This window comes from Zalophus californianus, chromosome 5, assembly GCF_009762305.2.
Source record: "Zalophus californianus isolate mZalCal1 chromosome 5, mZalCal1.pri.v2, whole genome shotgun sequence".
NCBI lineage: Eukaryota > Metazoa > Chordata > Mammalia > Carnivora > Otariidae > Zalophus > Zalophus californianus.
In genome coordinates this window covers 102583014-102609424 of record NC_045599.1, presented here as the reverse complement: position 1 = coordinate 102609424, position 26411 = coordinate 102583014, and the positions used below count along the sequence as shown (strand labels likewise).

Genomic DNA, 26411 nt, shown 5'->3' with positions numbered 1-26411 from the left:
TCTCCTCTTTAAATGTTTTTCATCTAGGGGCACCTGGGTGGCTTAGTCAGTTGAGTGTCCGACTCTTGGTTTTGGCTCAAGTCATGATTTCAGAGTCCCTGGATCAAGCCCCTCAATGGGCTCCGTGCTCACTGGGGAGTCTCCTTGAGGATTCTCTTCCTCTCCCTCTGCCCCTCTCCCTGCTCTCTCTCTCAAATAAATATTAAAATAATATGTTTTTCATCTGAAAGTCCAGCAAAACGTGGCAACAGAAAGAGTCCTGGATTATTTCCTAGGGCTCCTAAATACACACTGCCTCCATTTCTCAAGTTCAAAGAATGGCATGATCCTGATTCTACTTTTTAGATTTGGATTTGACTTACTTGCTGATGTCAGTCAGACAATGATGACTCCAAATAATCAGATGATTCCAGAAGCAGCAGCAACAATAATAGTAAGCCCTGGATTAATAGTTAGGAGTTTGGGGTTCTACTCTGTGCTTTACCATAACTGTGGGATGTTAGACACAATCTCTTTCTTCTCTGAGCCTCTCTCTTCTCATCCATTAAAAAAAAGGAGGTAAACTTTGAGCTGTCAGAAATTATTTCAAATATTTTTAATCTAAATAATTTTCCCTAATAGGGGAAGAATAATCAGCAAGAAATTTTTAAAAAAGATTTTATTTATTTATTTGGAGAGAAAGAGAGGATGAGTGGAGGGTGAGGGGCAGAGGTAGAAGTAGACTCCCCGCTGAGCAGGGAGCCTGATGCGGGACTCGATCCCAGGATGCTGGGATCATGACCTGAGCCAAAGGCAGACACTTAACCAACTGAGCCACCCAAGAGACCCAATAAATTTATTTAAAAATTATTTACAGCTCTTTAGAGAGGATATATTTTATAAAACAGTATCATTGTATGCACTTTTTCCCCGAGAGGGGTAGGTAGATGAAGATGATTTTTCCTTCTTAGAAGACTAAGAAAATCTAGAGAGCAGGGTCTCATATTCTGGCTATGACGACGGATATTCTTAATAAAATTTCTGTTTTTCTGCTTGACAAAATGCAACTACTACCTCTATGAAAATGCATTAATTCAACTAGGAAATCTGAGTAAAAATTGATATTTTATTATTTGATAGACTACATTTCAGTGAAGGATGGCTACTTGATTATTTGCTTGTTTAATATCCTGTGGTAAAACTAGGAACAGAAGAAGGCAAAATTAATAAAACCCTTCCTGTCTAAATTCATTGTAAGCTAACATTATCCTTTGCCATTTTCCCAATGACAGAACATACATAGCAGGAGGTGGTTGAATTGCCTTCTGCTTCCTGCTGAATTTTTCTTTAAGAATGTGAATATTTAATCAGAAGTGACATGTTTCTGATCTAATGTTACATATGGGAGGTGTATGGGCATTTGAAGTCAAGGCCTCCCCCTCACATCAAAAGACAAACAGCTATTTTTAGATGGGTCAGCTATTACTGAAAGACTAAGTCATTCTTTCTATAAGAACTGGCCTAATAAAACCAGCATCAGTACATCTCCAGAGCCATTTATTTAACCAATGAGACTACAAAGTATAACAGCACAACTAAAAGATTATAAATTGTGCCACAAATAGCTTTGTCACTAAAATAATAAGTAAATTTTAAATGGTAGTCCTATATTTTATAGCAACAACCACATATTTCTTACCTTATATCAAAACCCTAAGCCATATGCTATATGGGATAAAGAAATATATCCCAAATACGTCCCATGATGGCTAAACAATGACGGGGAGGAGGGTTTTGCTGACATGAAAACATGTTTATGATATATCCATTGTTATAGAAAAAAATTCAAATCACAAAATAGGTTGTATAATGTAAATCTGCTTTTATAAAAAACTCCCTATATGCTTTTTTACTAGAAAAGTATCTGGAAGACTATAAAGCAAGGTACAGGTAGTGGTTATCTCTGGGTGGTAGAATTAAGGGTAATTTTATTTTCGTAACCGCATTTTCTAAATTTTTTTTTTAATTTTCTTATGTTATGTTAGTCACCATACAATACATCATTAGTTTTTGATGTAGTGATCCATGATCCATTGTTTTCCTATAACACCCAGTGCTCCATGCAGTACATGCCCTCCTTAATACCCATCACCGGGCTCACCCATCCCCCGACCCCCTCCCCTCTAGAACCCTCAGTTTGTTTCTCAGAGTCCATAGTCTCTCATGTTTTGTCTCTCTCTCCGATCTCCCCCCTCATTTTTCCCTTCCTTCTCCTAATGTCCTCCATGCTCTTCCTTATGTTCCACAAATAAGTGAAACCATATGATAATTGACTTTCTCTGCTTGACTTATTTCACTTAGCATCATCTCCTCCAGTCCCAACCATGTTGATGCAAAAGTTGGGTATTCATCCTTTCTGATGGCTGAGTAATATTCCATTGTATTTATGAACCACATCTTCTTTATCCATTCGTCTCTTGAAGGGCCTCTCAGCTCTTTCCACAGTTTGGCTATTGCAGACATTGCTGCTATGAACACTGGGGTGCCTATGGCCCTTCTTTTCACTACATCTGTGTCTTTGGGGTAAATACCCAGTAGTGCAATTGCTGGGTCATAGGGTAGCTCTATTTTTAAATTTTTGAGGCACCTCCACACTGTTTTCCAAAGTGGCTATACCGACTTGCATTCCCACCAACAGTATAAGAGGGTTCCCCTTTCTCCACAACCTCTCCAACATTTGTTGTTTCTTTCCCTGTCCATTTTTGCCATTCTAACTGGTTAAGGTGGTATCTCAATGTGGTTTTGATTTGAATTTCCCTGATGGCTAATGATGATGAACATTTTTTCATGTGTCTGTTAGCCATTTGTATGTCTTCTTTTTAATAATAAATGTGCATCACCTCCTGATAGGAAAAGTGTTTTGTCTTAATTATGTTTATTGAAGAGTTTTTAATATGTGATAAAATGCTTATGATATAAATAATATGCAGTTCAATTTGGATTCAGATTCTAAATGTTAACAAAATGTACATTGCTATATTCAAAAAAGATGTCATCATTTGATAATTCAGGTTTTCTTGTATACCAAAATGTAATGATTTTGTTTTTTTTTAATTTTGTTTATTTATTTGATAGAGAGAGAGACACAGTGAGAGAGTGAACACAAGCAGGGGGAATGGCAAAGGGAGAAGCAGGCTTCCCGCCGAGCAGGGAGCCCGATGTGGGGCTTGATCCCAGGACCCTGGGATCATGACCTGAGCCGAAGGCAAACGCTTAAAGACTGAGCTACCCAGGCGCCCCGATTTTGTTTTCTTAATCAGATTTTTTCAAGTAGATAAATATAATTGCTAAAGAACTGAAATATCATGATAAATACTGCTGTATGCATAATGAGATGGGAGTATATATACTTAGAAATATATGTGCCATATCTTAGCAAAATCATAGGCTATGGGATTTGGGGAGCTAGAAAAAAATTTAGAAAAAACAAACGAGTAATTATAAGAATCATTAATTGTAAGACAAGGCCTCCTAATTTTCTGCCTACTGTAAATATTCATTTACTGTTGAAATCTAACACATATCTCCTATTTCAAGTAAATAACAGTCTAAATTCTATCTATGTAACATTCTTTATAATGTCAATATCAGATTAAACCTGATTTTTACCTGCTAGGGCTTTAGTTGGATTCATTAACAAAAATCCTACATTTTCTATATCATTTTCCCTTGAAGTGTTCTGAAAATCATTTGATTGGACCAATTTTATTTGTGAACAATATGTAGTTAATCTGTTTGAAATATTTCCTTTGTAAATTGCTAGGAATTCTTCTGCCTCATCAACTGGAAAGTCGTTTGTCACCATTTATCCAGCTGGGTTACTCCTGAGAAAATATTCTGCCTCCTCCAGCTATATCTCCTGACAGAAATCTCTAAATAGCATTGTTAAAGACAAGAGGTATTTGATTTTACGATCAAATTGGTGTAATTGAGCTATCAACTAGTCAAGAGTGAAGGTGAGAATCTACATTCAAAGATTTCATTATCCTTTAGCCACAAACCATAAATTTAAGTATCAAAAAGGCATTATTCATAACTTTGGTTAATTATTCCTATATCCCATAGATCTTTTTTTTTAAGATTTTATTTATTTATTTATTTATTTATTTATTTATTTATTTATTTATTTGCCAGAGAGAGAGAGCAAGTGAGAGTACAAGCAGGGGGGAGCGGCAGGAAGGAGTAGAAGCAGGTGCCCCTGCTTCTTGAGCAAGAAGCCCAATGCGGGACTCGATCCCAGGACCCTGGTATCATGACCTGAGCTGAAGGCAGACACTTAACTGACTGAGCCACCCAGGTAACCGTGTATCCCATAGATCTTATAAATAAGTTGAGAAACTAGACACACAATGAAACATGATGAGGAAAAGGAAAGCCTTTTTAAGAAACTGCACAATACTGGATTAAATAATTACCATGTGCATGCTACAAGCAAGGCCTGGGTTGGGGCTCCAGGGAAGATTTTACAGGTGGTCATGCCACTTGGGTCTCAAGCCAGGCATCCATTTTCCTTGCTTCAGATTGTGTGCTGCCAAATGCAGTGGCTAGGGTTAACTGACTCCAGTACACATTTTCTTTAGTGGTTCCCTTTTTCATTCTAGATATGCCTGGGCTAGACATTTCCCATTCTCTTCAATCCACTTGCTCACTCTTCTGGTTCTACACAACAGACCTAGTATCTTATTTCGCTGAATTGTGAAAAGACAACTGAAGTGAAATTCTACAATATAAAATGGCTGACTTGATATGTGAAGCTTTCCCTTTGCCAGCCTTCAAATATCCCCACATTCATTCATTCATTAAATAGTAACACTGAACACCTATTATCTACTACTCCAAATATATAATTTCATTTTCTAGTCTGATGTTAGATTATATATTCTTTTAGATTAGTTAATTATTGATTCAGAGGATGACTGGGTTGTAAAAACATTGGTATCATCTAATTTACCCCTCTGATTTATATACAAGGAAATTAAAACCTGGATAAGATACTCAAGATTCAAAAAGAAGTTTGTTATAAAAGTCCAAACTAAAACCTAAGTTTCATTATCATTATGCTTTGTTAAGGAAGTTGGTTGCATTGCCTACTTGTGTCCATTTATGTATCTGAGCAACATTAAAACTTTGTTCTCTGAACCTCTAATACAATTATCAACCAGAAGAGCACTGGGATAATGGAGAGTAAGCTGCTAATCTGCGCTTTTGTGATGGGGAAACAAAAATCCAATCAGAATGAAAACCATTAAAACCTAGCCTATAACAGTAGCACCTAAAATAATCCATATTTCTAAATCTCAGTCTCCATTTCCTGAGCTCCTCAGAGCCACTATACCTTAATGCAAGTTTGCTGAGTGGCTGCTATATTGCTATCCTCAAAACTTTTGCTATCCAAACACAATATATCAGCATGAATGTACTCAGAGCTCCTGCTGTGTACACTCAGACACAAAGGGAGGAGGATACGCCACTCATGCAGGAGGACAACTAATTTCATAAGGAGGTTATCAAGGTTTTAACTGAAGGGCTTTGACCACTCCTTCCTGGGTTATGACTTAGCCTCGTTGTCTATGGTCATGGATCCCACCCTCTGAGCCACACATCCTTTGAAATGAGGTGACCTCATTTTCAGACACAGCTCCTGAAAGTAGATGTCATGTATAGAAGATTATCTACCTCCAAGAGATTAGAAATATCATTTCTCGGCTACAGACTCTTAAATCTTGAATGATATTTCCTGGATATTAGAATCAGGTATTCCTAGGTCTCTGAAACATAACATTTTTCCTTTTCCAAATTTTATCATAAAACTTTTCAAACCTACAGACAAATTGAAAGAACAGCAAAATGAACACCTGTATGACAATGACAAAATTAAACAAGCATTGGGGCGCCTACGTGGTTCAGTAGGTTAAGGGACTGATTCTTGATTTCGGCTCAGGCCATGATCTCTTGTGAGATCGAGCCCTGTGCTGGGCTCTGCACTGGGCGTAGAGCCTGCTTAAGGTTCTCTTTCTCCCTCTCCCTCTGCCCATCCCCCCCTTCTCCTTTTCTAAAACAAAAAGAAAAATTAAACAAGCATTAATATTTTGCATACTACTTTCTCCTTCTTATGTTTTAGTACCTGAACATTTCACTAAAGTAAGCCCTACAAAAGAAGCTTTCCCAGATCCTCTGAATGTTCTCTTCCTGCCAATGTGTGTGGATCTCAATGGGAGAGGAGTTTAAGGGTAAGTAGGAAAAGAGACTTTATGAAATCAACCTTAGCAATGGTAATTTTAATTGAATTCCTTTTACTTATACACTGCAAATGAACCTGGAGTTGAGAAGAGAATATGTGGTCTGCATTAAATTTCTAGACATGGAACAAACATTCTATGATCAATCAGTAAAAACTGGAATAGGATACTTGTAAATTTCCTGAAAAACCTTGTTATCAATTTCAAAGTCAGAATTAACAATACACCTGATAGAATGATTACAATTCATGCACCTTCTCTGTCTAGTAGTGTTAATTTCGTACATGTCAGATGTGTTCAAATCCTTTGTTGGAAGAGGGTATAGGAGAGCGATGATTTCCTATTGTGAATTTGAGTTACAGCAGTGTCATATAGTCAGTCTTAATGATAAGAATGAACAGTCATCAATGTTTTTGTCTGATTATGTAATTATATAACGAAGCCATATTTATCATCTATATTGGTCTTCTCTTTTCTTCTCAATTCCAAAGACATCCTGATTGTTGACTTTCCCATCCATTCAACTTTGCATATATGAATTTAGAATTGACAAACTTCACTGAACATATTTATGGTGTAGGTGCTTTGTCAGTGCTGGGTATACCAAGGAGAATACAACTTGTTCTCTGCTTTCAAGGTGGGTGTTCCACGGAAATGGGAAGAGCTCAGGGTAATTTCTGCATGACTGCTGTGCAGATTAAATGATTTGCTGAGCAAATACCTCCAGCACTGGTTCTAGTGTTTAGCCAAAACTTACCACTTGCCAGTCCTCCCCCTCATTCACTGCCGAGTGGGTGTTATTTCTACACCTCCTTCTGCCTTCTTCAGGATTCTGACCACTCTCTGTGCTTAACTCTTAAAAAGTATGAACTACAGCCTCTTTTGAACCCCCATCTCCCACACAGCCTGCATGGTCACCCTCTTATCAAGGTCTTTGAGATTCTAAATGTTTTATAGTTCATTCCAAGTGGTAACTTTAGCACAATGTATCCGCTAACACAATTCTTTCCATCAGTGCTCTCAAAGTCTACCACTTTGGTGGAATCTTTGCCGACACTGACAATTTCTCTCTCTGCTGTTTGTCTATTTTCTAAGACATGCATGTAAGCCTGCCCATATCCAATCTATCTCCTTACCTCCAGTGGCTGACAGAGTACACACATGCTTTCTCCGCGCCCACTCTCACCCACTTTCCCTTGAGAGCCAAATGCCACTCTCTCTAAAAATATGATCAGCAAAGAAGCTGGTTCATAAGCACCTAAGACAATGTGCCAGTCACACACACTGAATATATCAGACAATGAAAACAAGACATGACAGATAAGAAAAATGTGGAAGTGAGAAGCATCCCAGTGGCTCTGAACTTGGATCTGAGTTCAATTCTCATCTTTGTAGCTTACTTGCTTTGTGATTTTAAATGTCAACCTCAGTTTCCTCATTTGAAAATAAAGATCATAACAGTTTAACTTAGGAAGTTGTTGTAAGGATTAACTGTAACAATGCATGGAAAAAATTTAAGTCAATATCTGACCCTTATCCCCTAATGAATGAATAATACTATTGTTACTACCATCATTATTATAAGATAACCACACATGTGTGTAAAACAGAACTGATCAGAGATATTTGAATGTTTTAGAATTTAGAGTTTCTTCGCAATAACACAGAGGAATACTTTATACTATAATAATGTAATTTTTCAGAGTAAGATATCTTTTTTCTCCATTTTCTTTTAGGAAACCATCTATTGCTTCAAATACAAAATAATCTTTAAAAGAAGAAACTGTCTTATTTTACAATTCATCCTCACCTTAACAGCAGAGCATCACAATTACTTTCCGACATAACAGTACATTGAATAGTGTAAATTTATTATTAATAAACATGGGATAACAAATTTATTTATTTGCAAGTCTGATTGCTCCTTGGAGGGTAAGAAGGCACAAAAGCTTTCCTGTCATCAAAGGACCAGACCCAATTCACGTAGCTTAGGAGCAATTTATGAAACAGAGCATCTGCCACGCTCAAACAAGTCTTCAGCATTCAATTTTTTTTTCCATTTTAAGGAAGCCTTATATCTCAGCTATTTTGTTTATCCTTACTCCTTAAACAAAGTAGCTTTAGGATCAGCAGCTGATATTAGAAGATAATTCAGAAAAACTTATTCTTAGCTAGGGCTAAGTCCCTTTGTAAACATGTTCCCCTAAGCTTTCAGATGTCTACTGGATAGGAGATTTAACTGCTTATGACAGAATTGAAGGAGGAATAAGGAAAACAGCACAGAATTTCCCTCCAATAAAAATCAATAACTATTTCATTCAGGAAAAGTTCAATTTTGAAATGGACACTACAAACCTGAGGCCATAAAGAACCGTCCCATCTGGATGCAGGCGGATCATGCGGTTCTTGACGGTCACTCCGTGTACAAATGACTTCTTATCATTCAGGAAGTAGGTATCAGGCACCCAGAGCTGATCTGCCACTCTATTGTCCAGAGTCAAGTTTAAAGGTATTACATTATAGGACAGTCTCTTATCTCTCCAGGCTTGCTGGAAGTACATTGTCAAGGTATAATCCTGTAAATATGAAAAGAATATGGTTATTTTGTACCCAAATAGACTTGGGAGATAGGCAAACACTTTAGTATTCATAAGAAAAGAAAATATATACAACCACACACTAGAAATGTATACTATTCACATATAGGCAAATATTAATTTATTAAACCCTTTCTTACTGAACACCCACTATGTGTCTGTCAGGCACCATGGCAGGCACTGTAAATATGGAAATGAGGAGAGCATATCCTAGTGAAATTTACTACATATTATCCAGGAAGAAAGACAGTAAGGAATAATTAGTGAACTAACTAGTCTTTCCCAAAGTGGGGTACTTATAATTGTTTTAGGTGGGATACAAATACAATTGTAAAAAAGCGGTTAATTTGTTATAGTAGTAATTGTCAGAGTTTGTCAAGGAGAATCCTAACCAGTCTAATCAAGGTGGATTTCCCAGGAGAGGTGACATTTACACTGAGACTTATGTAGCTTCTTACCTAAACAATATTAGCTCAGTCAGTATTTCATGAGAATTTTAATCCCAGGATTCTGAATCATCAGGAGGCTCTTAGCTTTTGAGAAACAATGAGTTGTTACAAAGAGAGCACTGGCCTTGGGGTCCCAGATCTGGCATTTCTCAATTGTTTATAGCATGTAAATTTATACAACTTCTTTTGCTTAAGTTCCATTAACTATAAATGGGACTTCTAATACATACCTGATCTAAGCAGAAGATTGTTATGACAAACGTACAACTCAAATGCAATTTGTAAATTACAAAAAGCTATATATTATGAATAAAGCATTTACATATATATTGCGACATGTTTTATCCATTAGAGGCCTATGGGTACAATGTAATTGCTCCTTCACCCTCATTTGAATGACTTAATGAAAGACCAAATATTCATTTCAAAAGATAATTACCATTCTATTTTAAAATCAGTTCACAATGCTCTACTTGAGGGCTTTTGAAAAAACCAGAATCATGTATTAATCATCTCTGCAACCTGAGAGCTAGCACAGTCCTAGGCACAAATAGTGAATGAATGAATGAATGAATGAATGAATATCCAATAAGGTACATCTACTGGATTTCTGTACGTATCTGCATACTTTTGTATAAGATACACAACTCAATCTCTGTGAAGTCCCTAAGTTTTTCCAACCCTTATTGAGATTTATACATCCTAACTTGGTTATATAATTCTAAAATATAACTTGTAAAATATTACCTGCTAAAAACATTGAACAGTTTTAATAGGAAAAGTATACACAAACAAGGAATCATGGAACACTACATCAAAAACTAATGATGTAATGTATGGTGATTACATAATATGATAAAATAAATTTAAAAATTTGATTATTGTCTCTATTAGAAGATAAAGTTATTTATGCTTCTTTGATCATAAACCCCGTTAAGATTTCGGGGAGATAATACCGCTTGGAAGGTGCTGGAATTTATCAGTCAGCTGAGATGTGTTTGGACACAGAAACTGTATTCTCTTTGGGGCTAAATAAATGGTATCACTGTGATAACCAGAACCGTATGTTAATTCCTGTTATTTGTCAGCAAGGCAGAGCCTGCTAAGAAATGTACCCAGACAGACCCTAGTAAGTCTGCTGTCACATCAATTTTCATTTCATTTATTTTTAAATGACACATCAAATGACACTGTCAAGAGTAGAAGAAACTCCTGAATCTAAATAAATGTTATTGGACTTAAGAAGAAAGAGTGGTTCTGTGTTCCATCCTCTCTCCCAAGCCTCCATCCACCCAAGATAAATCCATTGACCATTCACATAAAAAAGTAAATCCTTTACATTTAACAACCCCACATTTGGGAAGTTGTCTCACAAATGGTTTATTCAAACTGAAAAAACAAAAACAAACAAAAATAAAAACAAATAAATAACTTCTGGATGCTTCTCAATCCATGGCATTACCATGCAAGAAAGACTTAGATAATCATAACTAAAACCAATTGACTTTGAATGTTGAAAAAGATGCAGTAAGCCCACGACAGGCTATTTTTCTCACTAATTACAATGAAATATCTTGGAAATAATTTAAAAAAAAAGAAAATAAAAACCTACCTAAGGACTATGCAAAGTAAGAATAGTATGTAGATTGGGGAGGGAATCAAAATGTGAAGAAAGACCATTCCATTGGTGAGTTTATTGTTTTATTTTTTTCTCCCTCTTTTATCTCATTAAACACAAACACACAAAAAACCCAAAACAAATAAATGGAGAGATATACCATGTTCCTGGATTTGAAAAGTATTGTTAAGATGTCAATCTCCCCAAACTAATCTATAGATAAAAGAACAAACTCTTGATATATGCAACATCATCAATATTTTTCAAATACAGAATATTAAGTAAAAGAAGCCAGATTCAAAAGGATACATATTATAGGACTCCATTTATACAACATTCTATAAAAGGTAAAACTATAGGGGCAAAGAACATATTAGTAGTTCCCTGGGATTCAAGATGGGGAAAAGTTTGACTACAAAAGGCCAACATAAGGGAATGATTTGGGATAGTAGAATTGTCCTGCATCCTAATTGCAGTGGTGGTTACATGACTAGGCATTTGTCAAAAGTCATGGAACTGTACACCAGAATGAGTGTATTTTTTATGTAAGTAAATTTAAAAAGATGAAATTTAAAACTGCTTAAAGAAAACATAGTCTGTAGGGTCAGACACACCCAGGTTCATATCCTAGAAATTTTCACTTCTGTTGTGACCTTGGGTGAATCCTCTCATATTTCTGCACCTGCTTTCAACTCGGAAGAATAACTAAAGTTAATTAACTTAGAAATTGGGGTAAACAAAACTGCTTTGACATCTGTGGGGAAAAGCAGACTAATGCTACAAAATAAGTCTCTTCTGTGCATACTGGGGGGGGAGACAAACAGTCCCATCAGGATGGGCTGAAAAGACTCCCACTAAACAGTTATAAGCTAACAATTCCTCACTGGTGTGATAAAGCAGCTGGACTAGGCAGCCCCTAAGGCTGCTTCTAGGAATAAAATAATTCTATTCTGAGAAATGTTTTACTAACTTTGTGTTCAAATGCATGTTGTCACTTTAAAATCTTTTAAATGTCTAAAATATTTCTTATATTTGTTTTTTGCTATCTTTGTAATTTGTTTTCTAATAACCAAGATTCAAGTTTTTCCTGTTTTTTTTGGCTTAGTCTTCTAGAAAATTATCATATGAAATAATTTCCATGTATTATTAACTGTTTTAAGTTTATTATTTTGCAAATTGCCTATTCATGCTCTTTGAACATTTTTCTGCTTGAGTGTTTACTGCTTGCTATTGGATATTTCAAGATAGATATATTTGCAGATATAGCTATAAGTAAATGATATAGGCATAGATACAGATAAAACATTCTTACTTTGCTATTTTCTTTTAAATATCTTTTTATATTTATCTTACTTTGTATTTTGAAACACACTAGTACAGAGTTTCACACAGCTTCCTCTAAAATTAACATTTTGCAAAACCATGGAACAATATCAAACCAGGATAGTAACATTAATGTAATACTATTAACTCAACTATAGACATTATTAGAACACCACCCATTTGTTCACTAAGGTCCTTTTACTGTTCTAGGATCTAATCCAAGATACCACCTTGCACTTAGTTTTTATGCTCCTTAGCCTCCTTCAATCTGTGGCAGTTCCTCTTTGATGATGTTTATGCTTTCAAAGAATACCAGTCATTTATTTTGTTGAATGTCTCTCAGTTTGAGTTTGTCTGATGCATGCTTGTGATCAGATTGTTTATATTAGTTTGGGCAAGAATATCACCAAAGAAGCATTACATAAGGGGTACATGAATGATGTCCATATATCTCATTACTTGTGATATTAATCTTGAACAACTGATTAAGGTTGTATCTGCCAGGCTTCTTCACTGGGAAGTTAATGTTTTCCTTTGTAATAAATAAATCTCTTGGGGTAGACACTTTAGAACTGTCAAAGCAGTAAGATTATTAGGCTGCCTTCTATAATTACTATAATCATTTGCATGCTTTCCAAATTTCTATTTCTCTTCATTCACCTCAACCTGAATTGATGTATTCAATCCATTGACAATGCTTAACTATTAAAAGACAAACCAAAAGATGTAAATGCCAACATAAGCCATTTAATGTGTTTTATTATTAAATAACGAGAACTATCTTCTTGAGGATCATTCTGTCTACCTCCTCCTTTCACAAACGAGTGGAATTGTTCTGGATCCTGCTCTCAGCTATAGACTTTCACTCTGTATGTACGGTGCAGTATCTTATCCTATCTCAAGCCTGCAGATTGCACTTTGTGGTCTATATTCATACATGTGCCTGATTTGCTGCTCCACTACAAAGCTTCAGCATTCTCTCTATCTTCATTTATCTCTATGGTTTTCCATATGCTTTTTTGTTCTCTGGAGGCCTCACCCTTTCTAATCAGTGGAGCTTTCCCTTTCTTTCAGAGCACGGCTATGAATGTGAGAAAAATTATAAATGTAATTACATCATTTCCCATCCTTTTATGTCCTTTTTCTTAGTTTTTTGTTTGGGGTAACAGATAGTGGGGTAGGGGGCTGGTTTCACATGTGTTTACTCTGCCATCTGAGGACATAAAGACACCTAACAGTTAATTTTTCAATGACCAGGATTTAAGGCTTATTTTCATCAGTGATAGTGTATGGGTTGTTTAATTTGCTTTACTTATTGGAACTACATTCTCTAAGCTTGACAATAACTGCTCTTTCTGTGCGAAAATATTGAGCTTTGGTGATTAATCTTTTTTCTTGAGATCTTCTAGATAATAGTTTTGCCTCCTAAATTAGATATTTTCAGAGAAAGTTCTCTCTCTCTCTCTGCTTAGGCTTTCATATTTTTAAAAGAAAATAAAATTTTTAGCTTTATCTTAGTTACGTCTTGCTGAAATAATAACTGTGCCTAATCTATTATCATCTGTTATTTTCCTTTAATGTATTATACTAGGTCAAAATTGAGGTTTTAAGCTAAGAATCTGAGTTTCTGTCTTTTGTAAGACAGAGCTAATTTTTTTTAAGGCAGTAAAATCTGTGATTTAGGAACTATGAGCACAAGTTTAATTTAATTTAAATATAATGCAAGTTTCATGTCAATAAAACTCCATGACAGTTTGTTCAACATAGCACATTTATCACTTTTATTATCATTCTGGGCATAGTCTTTTAATTTGGGGCATGTTTAGAAAAGTTTTTCATTGTTTCTGTTTGGAAAGTCCATTTTCAAAAAATGTCACACAAGAGTTTGAATTCAAAGATTAGGATGCCAAATTATTCCCCTAATTAATAACTTCTGTTTTTACCTCTTAATGAAAGAAAAGACTTTAGATCTGATGTTGAAATTAATACTTAATTAAATACCATAGGAAGACACAGTAAGTACATAGTAAGTGCATTCTCAACATCTTAAGTTGTCACCTCCTTGAGAGCAAAGAATGTTTCTTATTCCTGTGTACATAGACAATATTGTGCATACTTTCTGGTAAACAGTAGAACTACCATTGCTGGTTAAATGGTACAGATTTCCTTGTGAATATGTGGGAATATGTATAGAGGTCTAAATTGTGTATATCTTTTGCTCTGATATTTACATTCCTAGAGATATTTGTAGAAAATAAGCAGTATGTTTTGACAACTTTATCTACAATTACCAAAAGTCTCTTCCTTTTCTGTCTCCAGGACTAAGAGTTTAGTTTAAATCACCACCATTTGTGAGTGACTATAATGCCACTGTTACCGTCTCATTGCTTATAACCCTTGCCTTCACAGAACAGTAGAAACATAAAGCAGTTCATGTCTCCCTTGGTTAATATCATCTGGATGCTTTTCACTGCACTTAGAATAAAACCCAAACTTACTACAATGGCCTTAAAGGTCCTACATGACCTGGACTCTGCATGCCTCTCAGATCTCACCTCCTACAACCTCATTTCTTCACTCACTTCAACTCACTAAGCTCATCTACTTAAGCCTTTTCTCTGTTTCACAAATACCCCCCAAGCTCCTACAGCCTTACAAACTTTGTCTTAACAATCGACTAACAGGAAAAGCTATGTACTTGAGTGTAATTGGCTCTTCCTTGGGACTCAGAGCTCAACTCAAAGATCAAACCTACTCAGTAGACCCTTCCCTGACCATCTTACTCTCAACCCCAGAAGTCCTATCACATATTCCATTTTTATTATGTTTATAACACCGACCATTTTTTTCAACTAGTCCTATTTATTTATTGGCTTACTTTATTTTTCATCTCTCCCAAGTAGAAGGTACATTCCATGAAAATATGAAGCCTTCTTGAACTTGTTTATCACTATGTTCTCATGTCTAAAAAAGAGTTTAGCAGAGTAGCAATACAAGAACTATCTATTGAAAGATGTGAAAGACTGAATGAAAGACAATGCACAGACATTTATCTCCCCAAAATACTTATTTCTCTATTAGCAAAAAAAAAAATTAATAAAGACCATCAGCATGGAACTGAATAACTACAATATAGTACAAACATATAATGGAATACATGCTAGAATTAAAAATAACATTGTAAAAATATTTATGGACATGAATAGATGTTCTTAAGATATTATTATGTATTATTGTTTTTTAAAGAATACTGCAAAACAATATGCACAATATGATCCCATTTTGAAATATATAAATACATATCAGAAAAGGTGTCTAAAAGAAAATATAAATATTAACAGTGCTATCTCTGTATCATAAGATGACAAGAGATTTTTAATTCTTTTTGTAATCTGGATTATTTTGTTTTATAAATATAAATTATTTCTTTTTTGCTTTTATTCAAATTCAGGTTAGTTAACATATAGTGAGTGTACTATTAATTTTGGGGTAGAATTTAGTGATTCATCAGTTACATATAACACCCAATCCTCATTATATCAAGTGCCCTCCTTAATATCCATCACCCAGTTACCCCAGCCCTTCCAGCAACCCTCAGTTTGTTTCCTTAACAATCTCTTATAGTTTGTTTCCCTCTCTGTTTTTATCCTATTTTATTTTTCCTTCCCTTCTCCTATGTTCATCTGTTTTGTTTCTTAAATTCCACCTGTGAGTGAATCCTATGGTATTTGTCTTTCTCTGACTTACTTCGCTTAGCATAATACCCTTTAGTTCCATCCACATCATTGCAAATGGCAAGAGTTCATTGTTTTTGATGGCTGAGTAATATTCCATTATATATATATATCACACTCACAACAAAAACTATATAAATAAATAATTCCTTGTTGAATTAAATTATAAAAATAGAATCTAATGTTAAAAATATGTCTTTAATTTCTGCATATTTTAGAGCTCAGCATAAAGGAAAAGGAAATATACTTACAGTCATAAATGAAAAATTCTCAGCCTTTTGGCTTGTTATTAACAAAACACACATCTCCTTTGTATTGATCAAGGGATTTTATCTAGAATCACACAAGAAGTAAGACCTTTAAGTGGTAAACCATTTTTCCATCCCAGGGAAATTCACAGCTAAGCCATCATTGAGAAGTGAAAATCCATCCCTAATTTTCCCCCTAAATACCAAAAGAGGAGATCCCAGATTCTTCCTCTGACAGTAATATCAGTCTTCTTCATACTAATCACTAGGAAATTTCATTTTATTATTAATGTAAAGGCTTCATATCTGTTCCTTGTTTAATATTCAGAGGAGATGAACACATACACACACACACACACACACACACACACACACACACACACACACACACCACCCTCTATACTGCAATGGGAGTTTGAGTCAATGGATTCTTCCAAAAAGCTTTCAAAGAGACTTCATTGTTTGTAAATTCCAAACTCCTCTTTGAGGTCTGTTCTACTCACTTCATCTCTCTGCATCTCTGTTTCCTCATCCAAAGTGAACAGAAATTAAGAGCTTCAGAGTTTTCAGTTTTGAGTTTCAGATGTTCTAGGATTCTGTGTCACTACATTTTTCTTCAACTAATCACTCTCCTGAACTTTTTGTTTCAACTAAACTTTTCTACCTCCCCAAAGCATCCTTACTTCCACTTTCTTTGCTTATTCTTTTGCCCGTACTTCCCTGTCTGCCTTCCCAAATCTGACCCATTTATGAGGACTTTCCCACTTCTCCCTCTGCAACCATCCACTTTCATCCTCTGAATCCTTTAATGCAGTGGTTTGTAGCATCCTAAGCATTGTTGAATTGAACTGTTACCTACTGTGATGTTAATTAGAGGAGGCGGGTAACCTCCCCAACTAAACTGTACTGTGTTTTACAAAGTCAGACACCATGCCCATCATTTCTTCACAACGTGACCTGAGCATCTTGTCTTTAACATAATTGATGCCTTATAAATATTTATTCATGGACACACTAAAATAAAGCTTGTTCTCACTTCTTCACTTGTCCTTATGGGTTTCAAATTTTGATTCTTTAACCACCCTTACGAATCATTACTCCTGAAGCCACTAAGGAATTTGTTCTCCCCACCCACCGGCATTTGAGAGTGAGTTTTCATACTATCCCTTTCCCACATGTCTCCAATACCCTCAGAGCTACTGTTTTTTTTGTTTGTTTGTTTGTTTTGTTTTGTTTTTGTTTTTTGTTTTTTTCAGTTTTTTATAGCTCCTCTAATTCTACTAGCAAAGTCCCCAGGGCTGAGAATGAGGATTTCTGAAGGACACAATTATCTGTCCAAAGCAGAAAGAACTCAGAGAGAAGTACAAATATTCCCACAAAGCCCTTTCCACATTCCTAGCTCTTTAAAATGCTCTCTGTTTTCCACATCTGAGCTCACAAATTGGTGATCCAATTATAGGTCATGGCAATATTTCCACATTTGCAACCTCCTAAACTAGAATGTAGTGGAGTAAAACTCAGCCCCAACTTAATAGAAGCCATTACACCAGATGTTCAATTGCAGCATTTCAGAAGAAACACAAGGCTGCAGCTCTGACTAATTGCTAGAGACACATTCGGACATGAGAGCTGCACCTAAGATCACCCATAAGGGAAATCTAAGTTCAGAAGTGACTGATTATTTTCTTGTATGTGAAACTAAAATGCACATGGTCAAGACAATGAGCTCTTCCACTATTTTGCTTAGTTCACTTTGCATTTTATTACAGACTAACCTTCGCAGTGTTGATGAGACTAATTCCAAGGATGGATAAAAAACTGAGCCAGTATAACTGGTTATCTCTCCCTTTCTTACTATATTATGCACCCTCAGTAGGGAACTCAGTTCACCCTGAGATAATCAACATCAAAATTACACTTTGTATGTATGATTTGTTCCTTATCATTTTGTGCTTTTTTTTTACTAAGTTTATCTCAAATTGCTTTAAAGTCTCCCCAATTTTAATACTGAACATTGACTGTAGGCTAACACTTTTTACATGCATTATCTCATTAATCATCATAACAGCCCTATAAGTTATGCATTGGATGGATTCACCATTTATTGCTGCTGTGAAATTTTGGGCATGCTACCTAACTTCCCTGAGACATCATGTTCTGTAAAACAAAGTAAATCATAGTCCCTATTAACAAATAAGTTCATTCAAGAAAAGTGATTAGTAGAATGCCTGGCTCAGATTAATTGTTCTATAAACTTTGCTGTTATTACCATCATTGTTTTCATTATCTCCATTTTCCAGGTGAAAACATGGAGATGTGAGGGGCACCTGGGTGGCTCAGTCAGTTAAGTGTCTGCTCTCGGCTCAGGTCATGATCCCAGGGTCCTAGGGTGGAGCCCCGTATTGGGCTCTCTGCTCAGCAGAGAGTCTGTTTCTCCCTCTCCCCCACCCCTCTCCCCAGCTCATGCACTCTCTCACTCTCTCTCTCTGTAATGAATAAATTAAAAAATCTTAGAAAAAAAAATGAAACATGGAGATGTGAGTCAATTTTCCAATGCCACTCAGTCAATAATTTTCTAAGTCATGATTTGGTTAGAGTAATCTCTGACCATGGAGCCCATGTTTTTAGTACTATAATGAGCTACCTCTAGAACACTGATCTTACTGCCAGTTTTGACTTTGAGTCATCATTTCCTAACATTGCTTCTATTCTACTCCACCCCCTCCAAAAAGTGAGGGAGGAAATTATATTTCTATCTATCTAGCTAGCTAGCTAGCTACAAATTAACATAGAAGAACAAAGAAACTAGAACAATCATGGGCATATATAAGTTATTTCTCGAGAGGAAAAGGTAAATGTTGATCCCTGAGAATTCTCTGGGATTTGAATACTAAAATTGTGTATATATTCATATCTTCCTGAATAGACATACAGAGACTCAATTTTACATCAAATGTTGACTGCCTCAACTCCCTCTGACCCTGCAGAATGATTAAAATAGCTTTGGTTTTGGCAGAGTGTATACCTTACTACTGAGAAGCCCAAGGTAATCAGAGGCACTGTAGGGTACTATCTGTTGTATCACACTTACTCAGAAATAATTCAATTGGAAAACTATTTTCAGCAAACTAAAGCATGCTCAGCTTAGATAAAAGGGAGGGAAAATAGTAAGTGCTGTTAAGGATGTGGAGAAATTAGAACCCTTGTGTACTTTTTGTGGGAATGTAAAGTGAGGCAGTTGCTGTGGAAAAGAGTATGGTAGCTTTTCAAAATATTAAAAATAGAATTACTATATGATTCAGCAATCCCACTTCTGGGTATATATCCAAAAATAATTGAAAGCAGGATCTTGAGATATTTGCACACCCATGTTCATAGCAGCATTACTCACAATAGCCAAGAGGTGAAAACAATCCAAATATCCATTAATGGATGGATAGTTAAACAAAATGTAGCATATACAATGGATTCTTTTTCCACCCTTTAAAGGAAGAAAATTCTGGTGCATGCTACAAAATGGATGAAACTTGCAGATATTATGCTAAGTGAAACAAGTCAGTCACAGAGAGACAGATAATGTATGACTCTGTTCATATGAGATATCTAAAGTGGTCAAATTCACAGAAACAGAAAAGATAATGGTGTTTTCTAAGGAGTGGGAGGAGAAAGAAAGGTAGAGATGTTTAATCAGTATAGTTTCAGTTTTGCAAGATGGAAAGAGTTCTGGAGACTGGTGACACGACAACATAAGTATACTTAATACTACTGAAATGTTCACTTACAAAAAGTATATTAAGGACACTTACTAGCTAAGTTACCATGTGCAAAAAATAAAGAATCATTTTATAAAGCAATCACTTCCTTTATAATTTTGGATTTGTGTAGATTTATTTAGTAAACATTTATTTATTCCACTCTTTATAAATATTTTAATAAATAAATATTTATTTATTTATTCCACTCTTTACATGGTATTTTGGAAAAATGTAAGACAAGCTGGAACTAACCTTTCTCCCTTTTTTTGCACAAATGCATTGAGTAAAAAAGTAATGTTACAAAGTCTTTGTTGCTATATGATACAGAAAGATCAGTTTGATCAAGTTAATAGGAGAAATTTTATTTGGAATACATAGATATATTTAAAATCTCCAAGGAAAATTGCATTTATGGCTACTTGACATGACACTATTAAGTTATTTCTTAAAACTCACCTTGAATAACAGAAGTTACATACTTATCACCATTCTTTTTTCAAATCAAACAAATTCATTGAGTTATCATTGATGTAAATTACTATTTTTACCAGATATGACACATCTGATGGTTGGTCTTAAAAGTGATCTTTGAAATTACCAAGTTTCAAGAATTCATTTTCAGCCTGCATATTATTATTAAGTACATCAAAATGAAATTATTTACAAGATGCTTCTAGTGTTTTTCGATCTCCCATGGAGTTTTCTACAATGGTGCACTTATCTATCAGTTACAAAAGAATAACTTTGCAAGAGATTTTAGGGACAAGGGAATAGGCAAACACATATTTCTGCATAGATTTCCATGAGCATTTGTCATGATTGACTATAATGTATACTACATCATATTATGTGTTTTTTCAAATAAATTTGTCTTACCTTATTTATATATACTTGCAATCGGTAGAGCTCATCCTATCTTATTTGGCTATTTTAGTTTTTCCTTCAATTCTAAGCAGTTGATTTTATAGGAAAAGAGAAAATTCTGAGGAAATGACAGAGACAGGAAGTGTTACGTAGACCCTTTTCAATATTTTAGATGCTTATTTTTGTTCTGTTTGGCATGAGATAGGCTCATTCTTTATGAAGCAGTAGCCTCTGAAGAGATCTGACAGTATTAAAAAGAAAGGACATTTTAAAATAAGTACACATCACTGCTTTCATACTTTTGACAAGCTTGTAGAAGCTGAGAAGGCCAATCTGCAGACCCAGGCTAGAACAAAGAGAATATGCTTAGTCATTGCTTCCAAGAGAATACCTGATGTGCTAAGATGAAACAGAAATGCATATGATCACTTTTGGAGGCAAAGCCAATTTAAAAAAAAAATGAGATGAAAGTGGCATTAGGCACAGCTTTGCCATTGCCCTGTCTGCATCAGATAGTCTTAATATCTACTGAATGCATCAACAGGCCAGAAGTTCTGAAGTTGAAGTGGCATCCTTCTTTCTTGTGAATATGACTACCCCCTACATATCTGCCTTCTGCAAGTGCAGAGTCAGAATTTGACAATCCTTTTAAAATTTTGCATCCCTAACACCCCACTCTAGTCCTGGCCCTGCATGATGTATAAGCATGTTTCTCAGATTTTTTTAAAAAATATACTTATTGGTTTTTATTATCATAAAATTGATTATAAAGATTTGAATACTACATAAACATTAGGATGAAGAAAATTTAAACAGCTCAAAATACCACTATTCAGAGTAACCACAAACACATTGGACTTTTTCTTCAGGTAATCTTCTCAGTGCAGTCCAAATATTACAAATTTATGGTCTTATCCTACACACACAGACACACACAAACACACACTTCAAAATCGTTACAACTTATCAAGCTAAGCCTAGGACTATTTTTTCCCAGTCCTCCCACCTCCTCTCTCCTCATTGTATTTTTGAAGCTATCAAATACAAGCCAGTACAATGTGTCACTTCCCGAACATAGTGGCCCTTTTTCATCCCTCCATGATCCCGGGAAATGACAGAGCCCCCAAATTGAAAGAACCAGAATGGCTGGGTCACAGCAAAAAGGAAAGCTGCCTGTTCAAAAAAGGAACATATGCACTCATCTGTTCAATGAGTTAGAAATAAACTTCTATTATGTTAAGCCAGTTACAAAAGCTTGTTTTAGCCTAATGCTGCAGAAAGCATAGATGTTCATCTATTAAGTTCATGGATTGTGATAGAACTGGAGTTTCAATGACTAGATGACTTACTTCCTGTACAGTCTCCAACAAGATGAGTCCTGCAGTCTCTGCATACTGCAGAGAATGGTGCCTATCTTGCAAGACTCTTGTAAGAACTGAAGAGTACATGTGTTTCTGAGCCTGGTGCAAAGTAAGTGGTCAGTACTGGCAGTTATTATTGAAGCAAGCAAATCAAACAAATAATAACTGTTCTTATTTTTTTTAGGTTTTTTAAAGATTTTTTATTTTTTATTAGAGAGAGAGAGAGTACAAGCAGGGGGAGCGGCAGGTAGAGGGAGAAGGAGAAGAGGGAGCAGGGAGCCCGATGTGGGGCTCGATCCCAGGACCCTGAGATCATGACCTGGGCCGAAGGCAGCCACTTAACCAACTGAGCCACCCAGGTGCCCCAATAACTGTTCTTAATAGGATAGCTATTGGGGTTTTTTGTACCAAATTTAAAAATTTTTTCATTTCTTTATCATTTTGTATATTGTAACATACCTACTTCTCAAGAAGAATTGAGTGGACTTGAACATGTTTGTCAGGAATCAGTGTTGAAGCAAGTTAGATACACTGTAAGTATAAACTTGGTCAACTTAGGGCCACTGGAGCACTTCATAAAATTCAAAAAGTGTTACTTTCATCCATTAAGAAATGCATGAAAGTTTATAGTTTGATGATGAATATAATAATGCTTCTCATTTTAGGATACTTGGGATGATGAAAAAAACATTCTATCAACTAAGTTAAAGGCTGTCAATTTGGGTTTTCAAAACAACAGTAAATGTATACTTCCATTCTTGTCCAACAGGAGATATATGACATGAAAAACAAATACTAAAGAGATGAAAAGCAAATATTAAACAGTCTATACATATCTAATAATATGAATATGCATCTAGTTAAGCAACACATGCATTTAACAAATATTTGGTTACCTATCATGTATTGAGTACAATGCTAAGTGTAATATACAGGCCCAGTTTTCAAGTACAGTATTTTATATACTAAATCTAGTTTTCCCTGAAAACAAATTAAAGGCAACTGGGTGAACAGAATCATGTATTAAATATGGCCATACAGGTGAAAAAGCCTACTGGCAGAATCATAGGGAAAATTAGCGTTAATATACATAAAGGACTTGGCACAGCACAGGAGCTCAATATGTGATCATTATAGTCATTTTTAGCACTTTCTCTTCAATATGTCTCTTTCTAATAATCATGCTTTCTCATTTCTGAAGAGAAAAAAGTTGTCATAGGTGCTCCAGGGCCCTATGATAAACGGAGTTGTTGTATATCAAAATAAATTTCTGACTTCCCCCAAAGTGAAAATATGAATGGCAATCTAAAACTATGTTGCACACTTCTATATATGGCACATACATCACTTAGGATAGGCCTGTTTTCTGAATCCTTTTTCCACAGAGAGGAATAGTATCTTACCTTAACCAAAAGCAGAAGCATGTTGACAATTTATTCCATCCCCAAATCTGGTATTACATGGTTAAATTTAATCCACTCAAAGAACTTTAATAATAAAACTATGGCAAGAGTCTTATAAAAAGTTCATGTACTCTGTATGGTGACTAACATAACATAATAAAAAAAAAGTTCATGTACATTCTGACTCCATGAGTTTTGAGGGCGAAGTTGATGATGTGCTTTTCATACTTAATACCAAACTGAAAATTCATATTCTGGAACTAGAATAATTTGGCCATTCATCTTTCCCATGCTCCAGTTCAAATTATCTAGGAGGCAGCCAATGGTTCCTAATCTCCAAATTATCACAGAGAGTCCAATTCCTAGAGCTGGGAGAACCTTGTTCAGTTTCAGTCCAGTCCTCTCAATTTACAGAAGAGGAAACTGGAACCCTGAAACTTACAATCCTTCCCACAACCATAAATGCACATAAGGGCTAAGTGGAGACAGACTCCAGGGTGTCACACCATGCCATCTTATGCATTCTCCCCATTCTCAGTTTTAACCATTAACCAAACTTTCTCATTAACCATTCTCCCCATTCTCAGCTTTACCATGCACAGTAAGCTTCACTGCTGTCAAACTTTCTCATTAACCATTGAAGAGAGAGTTCTAAAAATGACTATAATGATCACATATTGAGTGGGTGGGAAGATAGCAGGAAAACAAGTCCCTCATGATGTGTGCATTTGTGCCTTGATTTCAGAGATTTAGAAAATGAAACTATACACTTTCTAGTCCAACCAGCAAGTGTCCATATCTTCTTTTGGTTCCATGAGGTAGAGTTGATTACTGATTGAAAGAATTTAGATGACTTTATAGCAACATAGTTACTGTGACAGTTTTCCAAGTCCAGCATCATTCCGTCTCACTTTAATGCTCCTTAAGAATCCCAAGAATCTCAAGAGTGTCTCAGAGGCTGTCTCATGGCAGAAATGAGCATCTTTAATGTGCATTAATACTGATACTGCCTTCTCTATACTAGTTAAGTTGATCTTTGAGCCATTGTGAAATCTATTTATAGCACAGTAACTTTCCCTAGATAATGTCAGACCTATAATCTCAGTCTTAAAAAGGTGGTACCCCATCAAGATGAGAAGTACACCATAGAAAATACAGTAAGTAATATTATAACAAAGTTGTTTGGTAACAGATGTTGACTAGAATTACTGTGGTGAGCACTGAGTAATGTATAGAATTGTTTTATCAATGTGTTGTACACCTGAAACTAATATAGCACTGTATATTAATTATACTTCAATTTTTACAAAAGTGGTACTTCAGAGGTATGAGCATGATTGTATCGATTCCTTCAAAACATATACTTTGTAGATCAGTGACAAATATTCAAAGATACTTCTTCTGTCATAAAGTCCATTGGTCCAAAGTGTCTTATTAAACACAGAAGTTTGAGAAGATTATTTTATTTTGAGTTGAGCATTTTGTTCCATATTTAATTGCCACCAAGGAAGAAATTTGAAAGGTAGACAAGTATTCTTTTTGACTTCAGAATATCTAGATTTCATTGTATTTCCTACTTGACTGTGCTATGAATTTTCATATATATCATCAGCCTGGCTAAAATGTGTTCTACACAACAATAATTCCAGTAAGATGTTTCTCAAGGAAAGTGTGCTATGGTCAAGTGTGTTAGGAAAACACTACATGCATTTTATTTTTTTTCTTAGGAATTTGCTTATTATGGAGAAGTCTTATAGAAAAGAAATTTATTTTTTTAAAGATTTTATTTATTTATTAGAGAGAGGGAGAGAGAGATCACAAGTTGGGGGAAGGGTAGAGGAAGAAGCAGACTTCCCGCTGAGCAGGGAGCCCAACGCAGGGCTCGATCCCAGGACTCCGGGATAATGACCTGAGCTGAAGGCAGATGCTTAACCGACTGAGCCACCCAGGTGCCCCAGAAAAGAAACTTATTAACCTAATTCATTACAGAATTTCTCAAACTCATTGACCATGTAATAAACAGGAACTAGCAGAATTCCCATTTACATATGATGTTTCTTTGTAATTTAGGAAGGACCTCTTGATTTTTCTTTCTTTTTTAGCCTGAGAAACATACCAAGACAAAGCTCACCTATATCTTGCTTACTGCTGTATTCCAGAGATGAATAGAAAACCTAACACATGGTTATGTCTCAAAAATAATTCTGAATGAATGAGTGGAAGAGTTCCATTATATAAAAATTGGATACAACCAAGAAAACAAAAACAAAAAACAGATAAGTTAAATATTCTATAAGACTATTATCTCATCTCATTATTGAATCGGTATTGTTTAAAAAAATGGGATTGAAGTGGATTAAAATAGATTTAAGATGAATAACTCTCAGATACATGTTGTAATCCTGGATTCAGGATTCTGCTTCAGAAAAGTCCACTGAGAAGGAAAACATGAGAAAAAAAATAATACAGTATGTTATAGGAGCAAACATATTAAAATAGAAAAGTAGAAGTTGTTGCTATTATAAAATGTGACATAAAATAGTATAAATACATATATTTATGATTTAGACTAAAGAAATCTGGATGAAAATACAATAAGGTGTTAAAAGTGGTGGGATTATTTTGATTTTATTTTCTGATTCCAACCTTCCTCTTTAATGAAAGAATCAATTTTCCCAAATCCCTGACAGATGGTAACCCAAATTCTGCTTGGATATGTCCAGTAACAAAAATCTCTACCTGGCAAGGCTGGTATTGCACTCTTAGATGATGACAACTATA

General features: G+C 35.3%; 1 protein-coding gene across 3 annotated transcripts in view; it reads right to left on the bottom strand.

Annotated features, from left to right (window-relative positions):
* The window catches only part of GABRB2 (gamma-aminobutyric acid type A receptor subunit beta2), a 240787-nt gene that overhangs the window by 154214 nt on the left and 60162 nt on the right, over window positions 1–26411 (bottom strand). For all 3 annotated transcript variants that reach the window (XM_027606576.1, XM_027606577.2, XM_027606578.1), the window contains one exon: window positions 8634–8854. In XM_027606576.1, the coding sequence (XP_027462377.1) occupies window positions 8634–8854 (221 nt within the window). The remainder of the gene's footprint in view (window positions 1–8633; window positions 8855–26411) is intronic.